Raw genomic sequence first — 13,621 nt, 5'->3', positions numbered from 1 at the left:
TTCTCGACAAAGACTTGTTCTTACTGGCCATTTATCACGAATTTGTCTGTAAGAATAGAAATACAAATTCTTTTTATGTATTTATGCATGTCATCTTTTGATGGAAATTCAATTCCATCAAAGTCTTCTGATTTCATTGCAGACTTTTTTAACAATTTAAATTACGTGTTAGAAAGTGTTAATGTTATATCCTGTATAAAATAGTATATACTTACACGGAGGAGAAAGTGTACATAATACAATGCTTCAGATGAAGCCTTTTGAAAACAACATTACTATACGCAATTTGAACCAACTCTTCGCCACCGTTCTTCATATCCCAAAGCAGCCTTTACAATATGTTAACTGTTGTTAAAAGATATTCCTACCATCCTTTTTTATATTAAGTTACATGTACTGCTGTGTTCAGCTTTATAAAGCACGAAAAAAGTCGACAACAAACAAAATAAAGTTCTTCTTTAAAAGAAGAGATGCATGCTATAACAAGGTTTTAAGGAGAACTTTATAGAAGGGATTATGCATGACCGCTCTTTGTATGCAAAATGTTGTCAATATTATCATCATTTAATGTATGGTAAACAAACAAAAAAGTAGAATGAACAAGGTTTATTATAATGATTCATATCAGGCATGCCATGAAACAAGGAATGTACATAAGTGCTTTAGGAGAAGCCTTTTGCATAACAACATCGCTGTACGCAAGTTGCAGCAACTCTTCGCCACCATTCTTCATATAGGTGGTTGTGCATAGATCCTTACCATACTTGTTGACGGGGAAAACATGAGACAGAGACCTATTATTAACATGTAAATAAAGTCAATATATACTGGAGAAACTTGGTTATTTTACAAGACTCTCATAGTATTAATACTATTTTCCGCCTCAGCGTATTTGATTGATTTGGAACGGAACTTCAACGGTTCCGTTGTTATATTTACATTACTGATGACAAGCTAATAAAATAATGTGTTTTAGTGATCTTTTGCATCTTTTATGATGAATCCACACTTATAAATAGCGAGGGAAGCCATTCTTTTATTCCTTTTCCAAGGAAATAATTCATCCTTTTCGTCCTTTTTACTTTTGCCGAAGAAACAGACGCGTCCGATACAGGAGTCTACAAGTGAAAAAGATTAGCATTCAGAATTCATCAAAGATGTCCAATTGACTATGGGCTCGCTGTTCCTTTCCATCAACCAACGTATATTTGTGGGGACAGAAAACTGTAATCTTCATAGAAAGAAAAGACGACTTTTATTTATTCAAAGTCAGGATTGTTTTTAAAAATGCATGGCGGAGGTTCATGCTACTGATTCAACTTTATTCTTCCAGGGCCCGACAGTGCTTGATTTCTTTTTGAGGAAAAAAAAAAAAAAGAGAGCATGTCATTTCTGCATTGTCAGCTTACTCCAAGATCGCTGGCAAAAACAAGCAGAGCAAATATTTTTTTGGTGCGTTCCTTTGCTTCCAAACCCAAAAAGTTACCCGTTGACTTTGCAGCGATTGAGACGAAATGGAAGTCAAGGTGGCAATCAGTCAAACCTGCTCCTGTCGATCCTTCTAAACCCAACTATTATACACTATCCATGTTTCCCTACCCAAGCGGTATGCTTCATATGGGCCATGTTCGAGTGTATACAATAAGCGACACCATTCAACGATTTCGCAAGATGTTGGGTTACAACGTTTTACACCCCATGGGCTGGGACGCATTTGGTCTGCCTGCTGAAAATGCGGCTATTGAACGAGGAATACATCCTGCTGAATGGACAACAAAGAATATCGCAGCCATGAAGGAGCAAATGTCTAAATTATGCATTGACTTTGACTGGTCAAAGGTAGATATATACAACCTAGTTACACATCAAACAGGGCGTGTTTTGATTATATTTTAGGAAGTGACAACCTGTGATCCCAAGTACTATCGATGGACTCAGTACATATTCTTGGAATTATACAATGCAGGATTAGCCTATCAAAAGGAAGCTGTGGTCAATTGGGATCCTGTAGATCAGACTGTATTAGCAAACGAGCAAGTGGATCCAGAAGGAAAATCATGGCGTTCAGGTGCTTTAGTAGAAAGAAAAAAATTGAAGCAGTGGTTTTTTAAAGTAACTGAATTTGCAGAGGTAAAAGAAAAGAAAGAGAATATATTCATCACACCACAGAAAAAGATAACAGGGTCATAAATAGGATCTTTTGAAAGATATCGACAGACTAGAAAATTGGCCAGAGCGCGTAAAACAGATGCAGCGTAACTGGATTGGAAAGTCAAAGGGTGCAGAGTTTACATTTAATACAGTAAGGATGAACACATTGTTGATGACGTCTATTATTGAACTCTGTATTTTACATATAGACATCATCCAAGACAATGGAGCCTATCAAGGTGTTTACCAGTAGACCAGATACAATCTTTGGTGTACAATACCTGGTGCTTGCACCAGAACATCCTCTTGTGAACAAAGAGTAAAGATGCCAATACAAGCCAATCTGGATCAATAATAACCTTGTTTTATATAATAGAAACTTACCGTCTGAGCACGCAGACGCAGTGCTTGATTTTGTTGAAGGATTAAAGAAAAAGCAAAATATGGATGCTGCTGAAGAAAGTAAACAGGGTGTCTTTACAGGCTTATTCGCAAAAAATCCATTCACCAAAGAAGATATTCCCATTTATGTTGCACCTTATGTCGTATCAGATTATGGTACTGGAGCCGTCATGGGTGTACCAGCTCATGACAAGCGTGATTTTGAGTTTTGTCATGTAAATAAAGTGACTGAAAATATCAAGTTTGTCGTGGAGCCATCTATCAAGCCTGTGGATGAACCTGTGGATAAGAGCACACCATTCACAGCAGAAGGTATCTTGACAGAACTATCTGGTCCTTACAAAGGCATGAAATCCAAAGAAGCTGCCAAGGCCATATTAAGGGATGCACAGAAAATGGGAATTGGTCGTCCTACAACACAAGTAAGCGAAAGAATAAATGAACGATATGCAGGGAAAGATTGACATTGTTCACAGTATCGTCTGCGTGATTGGTTACTATCTAGACAACGCTATTGGGGCGCACCTATTCCAATAATTCACTGCCCTACCTGTAAGGTTGTTCCTGTACCTAAGGAGGATCTTCCGGTAAGTCTGCCTCTAGATGTTGAATTCTCTGGAAAGGGTCATTCGCCCCTTGCGCGTAAAGAGGATTGGGTTAAATGCAAATGTCCAAAGTATGTCCTTAAAAAAGGAGATGTTCTATTATGTTCTAATATACAATGTGAATAGGTGTCATGGACCCGCTAGACGTGAAACGGACACAATGGATACATTTGTAGACTCATCATGGTACTTTATGAGATACACAGATCCACACAACAAGTCTTTGTAAGTTCTATTTTTATACCAAATTCAACTAAATAGTAACTCATCTTTTTTTTTTTTACAAGACCGTTTGATCCCGAGAAGGCATCAGCGCTACTACCTGTAGATATATATATTGGTGGTGTAGAACATGCCATTCTTCATCTTCTCTATTCCCGATTCATTTCGAAAGCATTACTGAAACAAGGAGCCTATCACCAATCCGCAGAAACCAAACCTGGAAATGGTGAGCCCTTTAACATCTTATTGACTCAGGTAAAATAAATTAATGACAATAATTGACGACGCATGCATAGCTCACTCTTTTTCCAGGGAATGGTACATGGTCGTACATTTAAAGACCCCAACACATCGAGGTTCCTTAAACCAGAGGAGGTTGATGCATCAGGTGAGTAAGAATAAGGGAAAGTACACGGCATCCTGATTACTAAACCTTTAAAGATCCCGCCAATCCAAAGATTATTGCCACAGGCGAAACCCCTTTGATCACTTTTGAAAAGATGTCAAAGAGCAAATACAATGGTGTGGATCCAGTGGTAAGTGTTGTAACTGTAGTACATTGTTCGGAATAAATAAGGATATTTCGTAGAATGTGATCACTGAGTGTGGTGTGGATCCTACCCGTCTACATATACTTTATAAAGCACCACCTTCAGAAGTTCTCGAATGGGATGACACGAGCATTGTCGGCATGCAGCGGTGGCTGGCCAAGGTTTTGAAATTGTCACAATCTATTTCCAAAAATACGAATGCTTTACCCCTAATCAAAAATATGACAAAGGATGAAAAGGAGCTGTATAGAATGACACATCAGACGATTATGCAAGTAACAGAAAACATGGCAAGGACTTATTCCTTCAATACCGTCATCTCTGATTTGATCAAACTTTCCAATGCCATTTCATCAAGCACGGCCCCAACAGACTCCCCAGTGTATTATCATGCAGTTCAATCCCTTGTCAAGATGATGGCTCCCATGGCACCTGCCATGAGCGAAGAATGCTGGGAATACGTTGGCACTAATAAAGAGAGCGTGCTTCAGCAAGCTTGGCCATCATTTGAGCCCGCTGCTTTAGAAAAAGATGAAATTACCTGTGTGATTCAGGCAAGTTGTAGTTACGGATTTAATAATCACTTTACTCACAAAGTCAATAGGTCAATGGAAAGACAAGATTTACCATGACAGTCTCTAAAGAATTATCAAACAATTCAAGTGAAATTGAAAAACTCGCTAGACAGACGGAAACGGGTCAAAGATGGCTTGGAGACAAAACGATTAGAAAGACCATTTTAGCAAAAAAGGGAGAGCTTGTTAACTTTGTAATTTAACATGTAATAATAAATATGTTTTATATAGTATAAATTCTTTCCAAAAAGCTATGTTTAGATCTTTTGGCTTGAACGACGGCACTTGAGACACCATCTGTTTTTGGCTTGTAGACGACAGGATATCTCTTTATTAATTGACCGATGATGCCTAAAGAAGTGTATGTCATGTGAGTATCTTTTTTTATAAAGAGAACAACCAAATGATTACCATAAAACCAATAGAGGTGAAGAGGGAATACAGACATTGCAACCATCCAAAGGAATTCTAAACGATGGTATTGCTTAAGGGCAATGATCATGTATGAGTGAAATACGAGACGAAGCACAAAGAAAGTAGAGGCAAACAAGAAATCACATCTCCATTGATCTCTTATGGATCCAATAGCAAGCAGGAGCGTAGGAAGTTCCAACAGACAGCTAGCACTAAAGAATGAAGAAGATCGTGATTTGAGTAACCAAAGAAGGATACCAGTGTATAAAGGATGGTGGATCCAGCCTGTTAATACTGTAATGCGGTGACGATAATAGATAGAACCCAGTGATAGATCTAGCACAAGATAGGATATAAAGAAACACACCATAGAAATATGGAAATTGGAATCAAAGGATAGTAAGTTCATATCCCATCCTGACTGCCAAAAGAAAAAGAAGTGGGGGATGGAGATAAATGTACAGACTAGACTACTTGTAAATGTCAATATCCAACTGATCTGTTTGTCTGTCTTTGTGAGGCCGCTTTTGATACAGTAAAAAAAGACGGATATTAAGGTAGCAAAACTAATTACAAAGGATATTGGTACAATAGGTTGACAGAATACTTGAGCAAGAGTGAGTTTCTGAATCATTTGATTAAAGAGTATAAAGAACAAAAGAAAGATGCGGTATTGCTCTATTTTGGCCATTGCTCGATTTATGTCTGAACAAAAGAAAATAAGGAGAACACTCAGAATATTTACCAGAGACCTTCCGAGATCGTAAAGGGCTTTCATGCATGAAAGGGAGTCTGTCTTTATTTTTTTGGGATAACTTCAGGGGAGTTTTGCTTTTAGGGAATATATTTAAAAAAAAAGAAATCCTTTTTGGCAAGATATAAAAAGGTTGATCTAAAGGAGAGCGTCGTTCTTAACTTTCTTTATAAAAAAAAGGGTGATGTCAAATGCTGTCAAGGTGGCAAGAAGAAGATGTATAAAACAAAGAAAGCAGCAATTGTATGTGTAAACTCAGAAGATTTAATAAAATAAAATGATTTATTTACTTATGCATAAAAAGGATATTTGATCTGCATTGTGTTGGTGTATATCTTGTTTATTTAACCTTGTTTAGAATCTTTGTGATGATATAACTATATTTCTTTGTTCCCCTCCTTTATTTGCCTCTTGACCTTTTTTTTTTTTTTTACTGTGAGTCAAGCTGCCCTATAAGCATGCACTGGGCTTTTGTCCCTTTTTGTAATCTTGATTGTTCAGGAGACTTCATAGGTAACTTCAGTAAACCGTTGGCTTCTTTCATACTTAGCATACGACTACTTAACTGACTACCCGTTGATTTAGCAACCAATCCATTCATGCTTGCCCTTACATGAACTCTATGGAACTCTGGTCTTGTATCCAAATTTATATCATTTTCCAACTATAGATATTAAGTATATCACTATTTACAGAAAGTCAATTCCTTACCTCTACAGAAACAACCACGTTGTCTGGGTTACTCCAGCCTGCCATCTTACGTAAAGCAGGGAGAACAAAAAGATAAAATGTGACTGTAGCAGAAACAGGATTGCCTGGCAGAGCAAAAATTAACTTTGATTTCTTGCCACATGGTACAGTGGCAAATGTGGCAGGTTTCCTACAAAACCATTAACCATCAGCCTCTCCTTATCTGAGCTGTAACTTTCTTTATTTTACCCTGGTTTCATCAACACTCTCCCAAAGTGAATGGTAGCATTCAATTTTTGTTCAAGTATAGGCTTCATCAGATCAGCTTCACCCATTGAAACCCCACCAGTGGTAACGATCACATCTACCTTGGATAAAGCCTCATCTAAGCATTCTTCAATATCTTGTACTTTATCGCTCACGATGCCTAAATCCATTGTTTCGAATCCGGCATTTCGAATGGCAGCCAACAGAGACAATCGGTTGGTATCACGGATTTGCCCTGGTTTTAGCCTATCTGTCGGCATGTGATCCAACACCTCATTTCCAGAGGAAAGAACGCCTACAAGCGGCTTGCGGTAGACTCTGACGTGTCGTATGCCTACAGACGCTAATAGTGCAACCTCACTGGCGCCAATACGTTGCCCCTTGACGCCTACCACTTGGCCGATACCACAATCTGATCCAATCTCTCTAATATTATCGCCTTTTGAAGCATCCACTAAAATCTCGATTTCTAGCTCCTGCTTGCCATCTGCAGATGCTTGGACTAGCTTTGTATCTTCAATCATGACGACAGCATTAGCTCCGTCAGGAACCATTCCCCCCGTTGCAACGCGAGCGATTTTGCCTCGGCTTAGGGTCGTATTTGCCTCTTGTGTCTCGGCTAATGCAATCGATTCTACTGGATATACGCCCGGCCCATCTTCGACTAAAGACGTAGAGTAAATATTGATGATGATGTCATTTTAGCTCAACGTATACCATAAATAGCATATCCATCTACCATGGATGCACGATATCCAGGGACTGGTTCTATCGATTTGACATCTTCCGCAAGAATGTATCCAGATGCTAAAAACTGAGATACTGGCATTAAAACTGCATTAAGTGCAGTAGAATGTCCAAGCACCAATTTTTGGGCTTCTTCTACTGAGATAAGGGGATAAGGAGAGCTACGTGCACGTCGTGAGACTATCAACATATTATTGAATGATCGCGTATATCTTTCTTTTTTTTCTCTTTTACCAGGAGTGTCTAGAGGGACCGATTGGCCTGTCAAGTTCTCTTCACGTTCAGAGTGAACACAGCGATGTCCTTGCATTTGAGCGTGTGTCTGCTTGACTGATTCCTTGTGCTGGTTAGATAGTAAATCTAATGCATGAGGTAATACTTTCAACACAGCGTCCATATTTTCCTTGCAAGCCTTGGGGCTACCAGGTAAGGTGATGATGATTGATTTATTTCTGATGCCTGTCACTGGACGTGATAATGCTGCAAAAGGAGTAATGGACAGAGATGAAGACAATAGTAAATGTGTTATTCCAGGTGTCTCTCGCGTCAACAGTGGCTTTATGGCCTATATTGCATAAAATACATATATAGTTAATGATACGCTGCATATACAATAACCCTATTACTTCTGGTGTTCTATCTCTTTCAGCGAATCCCGTGCCTCCTGTAAGCAATATCAAGTTTAGATTATATTGATCAGTCCATGTTTCGATCGTCTTTTGAATGTCGCGAATCTCGTCAGGTACAATGAGCTGTTTTTCCACTGAATATTTATCTTCTTTTGAAAGAATCTCGATTATAGTAGGCCCACTTTTGTCAAGTGAGGCGTCATTTGAAGCTGTGTCGCTGACTATATGACCATGTTATCATATAATGCCACATTGATACAGTCAATAAGTTACCTGTAAGGACTCCAACAGTGTAGACCATATCTGTAAGAAGAAAGAAAAAGAAATCGGAGATCGAATAGGCAGTTTTTTACCTGTCATATTTTAAGAGACAATAAAGGAGATGGACTCATTTATCAAAATACCTCTTTTTAAAAAGAAAGGGATGTTCTATTGTTCTTCAACTGCGTTTATCTTTTGTTCTTTTACTAAAAATTTGAATGACCTTTTTTTTTTGGCTGTTCATGATACAGTCGTTCTTCCGATATTTCGGTGTAATCAAGTTCAGTCGCTTTCCAAAAATAGAAATAATAGTATCCCAAAAAACTGGAAACACAAAAAATATTTATCTTTCCCTCCTTTATCTTTTTCTTGTAGGATGCCTACTTATAACAATATCCGTATTTTACATGCTACGACTCCTAAAGACTTTGAAAAGTGCCTTGAAGTACGACAAGAAGTATTTATAAATGAACAAAAACACTCTGTTGCCATAGAGAGAGATGGGTACAAATGACAGGTTGGGAAACATACAAGACCTTGATATGAACATATTGAATAGATTAGATGATATCTGTCAGCATTGGGTTGCTGTTTGTGATAAAGTCAATGAGGATGGAACCATTGATGCTGATTATCCTATTGGAAATGTTCGATTAATGCCAAAACCCGATGGAGTTGCCAAGCTGGGCCGTCTCGGTGTTCTTTCCTCTGCTCGAGGTCTTTATGTTGGACAAATGTTGGTGAAGGCTTTTATTGAATATTGTAAAAAAAATGAATATACAACGATTGTACTACATGCACAAAATGATAAGCGTGGATTTTATGAAAGGGCTGGATTTAAAGTAGAAGAAGGTGATGATGAAATCTTTATGGAATCACATACGCCGCATGTTCGTATGTGGATGAGAAACTTGTAGATGAATAACAAATAAATAGACTCTTCTTATTACGGGTTTATATCGGGCGATTCTTTTCTCTAAAGAACTTGCTTGTTCTTCCCATTGCTTTACCAAAGACATCATAATTTTCTACATGTTCTCCTATCCATTTTGGAAGTTTTTTTCGTATCCGATCTGTTGTATATCGCTTATCCAGTAATACAATCGTTGCATAATCTCCCTTATGACGGATTGCTCTACCAATAGACTGATTCACTCCTCTCATACATAGATTTTCATAATACTCCATTCCTCCATCTAGTTTATCCTATATATCCACGTTGTCATTACTCTTTTTTTTCTGTTTAAACTAAGCTTACATTTGCATGGCCCGTATGCTCTTTTGCATACTTCATCTTTTCAATCAATTCAACAGAATTTCGATTGGCAAAAGGTAACCCTATCATGATAACTCCTCTTTAAAGAAGTAAGTAGACAGTATTATATCATTATCTTTCTCTTACCTTCCCAATCTATCTGAGAAATTAATTCCTTCAGACATTTTTCCATTGACAACACATAAAAGCAATGCGCCTTTACTGTCTTCTATTTCAATCTGCAGTGTATAATCTCGCAAGGTAGTTTCGACCTTGTTGCTTTCTTTAGGTTCCCTAAACACTTTTTTATGCTTTTCAATTCGTTCCAAAATACCATTTTCCTTCCATCTCTTGTACATTTGATCTAGATAGGTAAAGCTAGGAAAGAAGCAGATGGTACCGTCTGGTATAACATTGCAGAGATTAGCTACTGTACGTCCAGTTTCGTCAAGCTTGGAGGAAAGAAAGTATTAGTAAGCATCATCAAGAAAACAAAAAACTCTTCATTACCAATGATTCGTCTTGTCTGTTTTCAAATGTGTACATGAGAGGCTTTCCCGTCGGCCCAGTCTCCACTGTCATCGTGAGCAGGTTTGTTGATGGTATGATGTGCCCACAAGAAAAGTGAGTTATCCTTTCTTTTGATATATTCGGAAATAAAAGGGATGAAAAGTCTGAAGTCTGAAAGATACATTATTTGTCAGAAGAGAGGGACATATATATATATTTATATATGAGAAACTTACAGGCTCCATAGTACCACCTGCCAAGATAATACTTTTTGCTTCATCTACAAGTGGTTTGAATGCATCAGCAGGATTAAGCAGCATATATTTTATCGATGCTACTGGGCTCTCTGTCGTTCCAAAGCTAATCACTATACGCCCATCTTTATTTGGGTTAGTAAGCGCCAAGAGGAGCGCTTCGACCTGTGTGAGAGTAGGGATGGATGATGATAATGCTGGTGGCAGAGGAGGAAGAGAAGCTGATGCGCTCGGATCAGTAAGCTGCTGTCTACGTTTTTCCTCTTCCTTTTCTTTTGCTTTATCAATAAACCCGTTCAGTTTTCGTGCTAAATTGCTTGCTTCCAGGTAGTTTTTAATCTTGTACATATTTAAATGATCAATGGACGATTGGTGCAAGAATTCATTCACATGCATCACACGATCCTTTCGTTTGCTTTTATCCTCTACTTGCAAGTGTCGGATAAGCATTTTGAGGATATTCAGTATTTGCTTGATATATACAACATTCTTTCCAAGTAGACGCTCTTTATACTTTTGTATGTACAGGCTAAGTTGGTTCCATGTGAGTTGGATTTGAACTAGAGAAAGCGTTACTGTATAAAGTGAGGTGACGGTTTCTATCAAATTATGCGCTTCATCAATGATAACAATGCTGTTTTTTAAAGAAATGCCTAGTGATTCTCGAGTGTTGGCGTGCAAAAGATGTTGATATGGAAGTACAACCAGCTATATAGCATTATTAACCTGTATTCGTACTTATCCCTGTGTTATTATTACCTGTGATGAAGGTACTGTCTTTCGTGATCCATAGTATGGACAAATAGTAAGCTTTTCACCAATCTTAATCAATTCCTCAATATCTCTAACTCTAGCCTAAGTTTTGATAAGATATATGTATGTTGCAAAAAAAGGGGGGACATACTATTGCATGATCTCTAAATTGATCCCACTTTGGTTTATTATCCCATGACGGTAGAAAAGAGCATGGTCCCTTGGTTGATCCTTCAAAAGATATGAGTGAATGTGATTTAATGCTGTTGTAATGTACCTTTCTTTTGCATATCTAGACATGCTTCATTGATTCTATGTACACTGCCAAGTTTATTTACATCTTTATTTATGCATAAATTCTTTCTGGATCCAAGAGAAATTTCATATAGGTCTTGATTATACACTGTTTTATGTATCTCATGAACAAACTGTGCCAGCTGTGAGTGTGTTCTCGATGCATAATAGATCTATTCGATACGTCAGCACTTCATTGCACATATTCCATGCTATAATGTATACCTTTGTTTCAAATAAATTCTCATCCTCCTCTTCTTCAGCATCATTATAAGATATCTTTGGTTTTCTTTTAGACTCAAATCTATTACTCTTATTAGTCTATGTTTCTAAAATATAAATGACTAATGTTTACTTGTTTAACAACTCTTGCACTTCTTTGGAAAGATGTGAACGGGTCTTGTCATTTGTATCCTCTTCATCATCGCTATTATAGTCTCCCACAAGAAACTCATCATCATCGTCAGTAAGGACGCTTTGTTTTTTGAATTTCTTTTTTCTATCTTTTGATTCAAGTTCAAACATGGCTTGATCTCTCTCGATATTTCGTACTCGCTGTATACGATCTTTTAATTCAGCTCTTCGTCTTTCTCTTTCGCTTGATTTACGTCCTTCTGCTGACTGTGCCTGAAACGCTGTTACCCAGTCTGGTTCGTTGTCTAAGCTTATATATTAGCTTTCTCGAAGTTAAGGAACAGTTGTGTCTTTTTGAACCTGTAGAATTTGTTGACTGCTTTCGTTCGGCTGCTTTGGCTTCATGATCTTGTAGCCATTTAAGTGATCCACAAATCAAACTTAGTGATTTACCCTGAGAAAATAGCTTGGTCAACCTCTCGTGTCTCTCTCTTTTTGTTATTATGATATTACTGTTCCTGTTGGACTTTCGAATATACCAATCTTGTCTTGCGATAAGGTGCGATATAAGGACGTCATAAAGTCCTTTTGTATCGAATATGGTTCAAATGGAAAATCAAACGAATCTGGAATGTTGCTCATTTTTGAAAGCACACAGGAACACGTCGCGAATAAAAAAAAAGTGTTTAAAAAATATATACGTGCACAGTCCGCTTGCTCAAAAAGGGGTAGGGGGAGAACTCAACATATGCTACGAAAAAGTCTAGCCAATCAGAATGAACAGTTTAACTATGGGTGCTTGAAAAATTGACAGCTTTTTTTTTTTTTGCTTCATTCTTTAATCAATATATGAACAATCAACCTACTAGAGAAAAGCTTTATTCACAACCAAAAGGATATGGTTTTAGCCCTGCCTTAGAAAGAACTCGCAAACCTTTTGCTGTTCGTAACATGTTGACGTTAGCCGGTCTTTTGACATTTACTGGCAGTGTTTGTGAGTAATCTCAAACTGTTTGATGAACATGTCCTAATCTATTTTTTTTATTCTTATTAGATGCTTATTCGCTCTTTGCAGTTAAGCAAGACGACTTTAGTGATGTTCCCTTACCAAGTCAACTTCCTGGAGTTCATGACGTTACTAATGAGCAAAAGAAGAACAATTAAAATACTTTGTACATAATAAACCTTATTGTCTTTTTTCAGTACAAGTGCATCCTTTTTTTATTTGCAAAGAGAGAAAATATGATGGATATAAAAACTGTGTCTTTTATTATTATAAAAACAATATTTAAAAGAAGTCGAGTCTCCTGTTGACCCACTTGGTTGTGATAACTATAGTAGATATATGACTCACCAACAACTTTCTTGCTGTATTCATCCTTGTTAAATAGACGTGTGAGATTATTGCATCACAGTCAATCTAGTCTTTTACCTGTTTATTTAACATATCACTTGTCGGATTGTAAATAGTCAATGCTGTCATTATAATAAATAGACTTATCGACTCTCTTTTGTATTTTATTTCAATCCAAAATACGAAAGTGTATAAATGACTGCTAAATATCACAAAGGCTGAAGGTTTAACATGATGTGTTTTTCTTTTTCTTACCTCATATCAATGTTTCTTATTATTTTTATACACAAAACGATTACTATCCTGTCTCTTTTAACCATAAAGTAAGCAAGTGGTCTTTCAATGACTATCTTGATGCTCGTCCCCTCACGTTTCTTGACCATAAACCATTTGAAGTGTTAGAAGAAGAATATGTCCAGCCCTTAAATACGATTATGCGATGTCCACTAATTTCAGCTGCATTAAAATCGCAAGTTGATCGTTATATAGACCAAGCCAAGGTAAATCTGAACTTCTTTTTTGTCGTCAATTAATTTGCACTGTTTCTAAATCGCTCTGCTAGAGCATTCCTTTTTTTTT

The 13,621-nt window shown here is 37.3% G+C and overlaps 6 protein-coding genes across 6 annotated transcripts; 3 read left to right on the top strand and 3 right to left on the bottom strand.

Annotated features, from left to right (window-relative positions):
- Nucleotides 1-487: 487 nt before the first annotated feature.
- Nucleotides 488-1,339, bottom strand: RHIMIDRAFT_258962 (uncharacterized protein). The gene is made up of 2 exons (XM_023611375.1): nucleotides 851-1,339; nucleotides 488-794 (listed from the first exon to the last, which is right to left on the bottom strand). Exons 1-2 carry the CDS (start codon nucleotides 859-861, stop codon nucleotides 620-622), a joined length of 186 nt encoding a protein of 61 aa, XP_023464852.1. The 5' UTR covers nucleotides 862-1,339; the 3' UTR covers nucleotides 488-619.
- A 44-nt stretch (nucleotides 1,340-1,383) lies between these two features.
- On the top strand, nucleotides 1,384-4,709 carry RHIMIDRAFT_285456 (leucyl-tRNA synthetase, class Ia; the record flags this gene model as incomplete). The annotated part of the gene is made up of 13 exons (XM_023613281.1): nucleotides 1,384-1,452; nucleotides 1,483-1,839; nucleotides 1,897-2,130; nucleotides 2,195-2,302; nucleotides 2,382-2,470; nucleotides 2,528-2,975; nucleotides 3,030-3,229; nucleotides 3,285-3,383; nucleotides 3,446-3,635; nucleotides 3,693-3,768; nucleotides 3,822-3,916; nucleotides 3,970-4,485; nucleotides 4,536-4,709. 13 exons carry the CDS (start codon nucleotides 1,384-1,386, stop codon nucleotides 4,707-4,709), a joined length of 2,655 nt encoding a protein of 884 aa, XP_023464851.1.
- Nucleotides 4,710-4,729: 20 nt separating this feature from the next.
- RHIMIDRAFT_239288 (uncharacterized protein) lies at nucleotides 4,730-5,290 on the bottom strand (the record flags this gene model as incomplete). Its single annotated transcript, XM_023609144.1, has 2 exons — nucleotides 4,730-4,857; nucleotides 4,918-5,290. The coding sequence occupies 2 exons, from the start codon at nucleotides 5,288-5,290 to the stop codon at nucleotides 4,730-4,732; spliced, it is 501 nt and encodes a 166-aa protein (XP_023464850.1).
- Nucleotides 5,291-6,104: 814 nt separating this feature from the next.
- Nucleotides 6,105-8,308, bottom strand: RHIMIDRAFT_239287 (uncharacterized protein; the record flags this gene model as incomplete). The annotated part of the gene is made up of 7 exons (XM_023609143.1): nucleotides 6,105-6,338; nucleotides 6,386-6,554; nucleotides 6,614-7,295; nucleotides 7,349-7,558; nucleotides 7,613-7,943; nucleotides 8,005-8,228; nucleotides 8,281-8,308. 7 exons carry the CDS (start codon nucleotides 8,306-8,308, stop codon nucleotides 6,105-6,107), a joined length of 1,878 nt encoding a protein of 625 aa, XP_023464849.1.
- A 336-nt stretch (nucleotides 8,309-8,644) lies between these two features.
- Nucleotides 8,645-9,185, top strand: RHIMIDRAFT_239286 (acyl-CoA N-acyltransferase; the record flags this gene model as incomplete). Its single annotated transcript, XM_023609142.1, has 2 exons — nucleotides 8,645-8,772; nucleotides 8,828-9,185. The coding sequence occupies 2 exons, from the start codon at nucleotides 8,645-8,647 to the stop codon at nucleotides 9,183-9,185; spliced, it is 486 nt and encodes a 161-aa protein (XP_023464848.1).
- A 3,331-nt stretch (nucleotides 9,186-12,516) lies between these two features.
- Nucleotides 12,517-12,945, top strand: RHIMIDRAFT_293298 (uncharacterized protein). The gene is made up of 2 exons (XM_023613972.1): nucleotides 12,517-12,682; nucleotides 12,743-12,945. Exons 1-2 carry the CDS (start codon nucleotides 12,538-12,540, stop codon nucleotides 12,850-12,852), a joined length of 255 nt encoding a protein of 84 aa, XP_023464847.1. The 5' UTR covers nucleotides 12,517-12,537; the 3' UTR covers nucleotides 12,853-12,945.
- Nucleotides 12,946-13,621: the final 676 nt, after the last annotated feature.

The sequence above is a fragment of the Rhizopus microsporus genome (genome assembly GCF_002708625.1).
Source record: "Rhizopus microsporus ATCC 52813 unplaced genomic scaffold scaffold_12, whole genome shotgun sequence".
Classification (NCBI taxonomy): domain Eukaryota; kingdom Fungi; phylum Mucoromycota; class Mucoromycetes; order Mucorales; family Rhizopodaceae; genus Rhizopus; species Rhizopus microsporus.
Note: the sequence above shows the minus strand (reverse complement) of the source record. Positions and strands in the feature narration are given on the sequence as shown.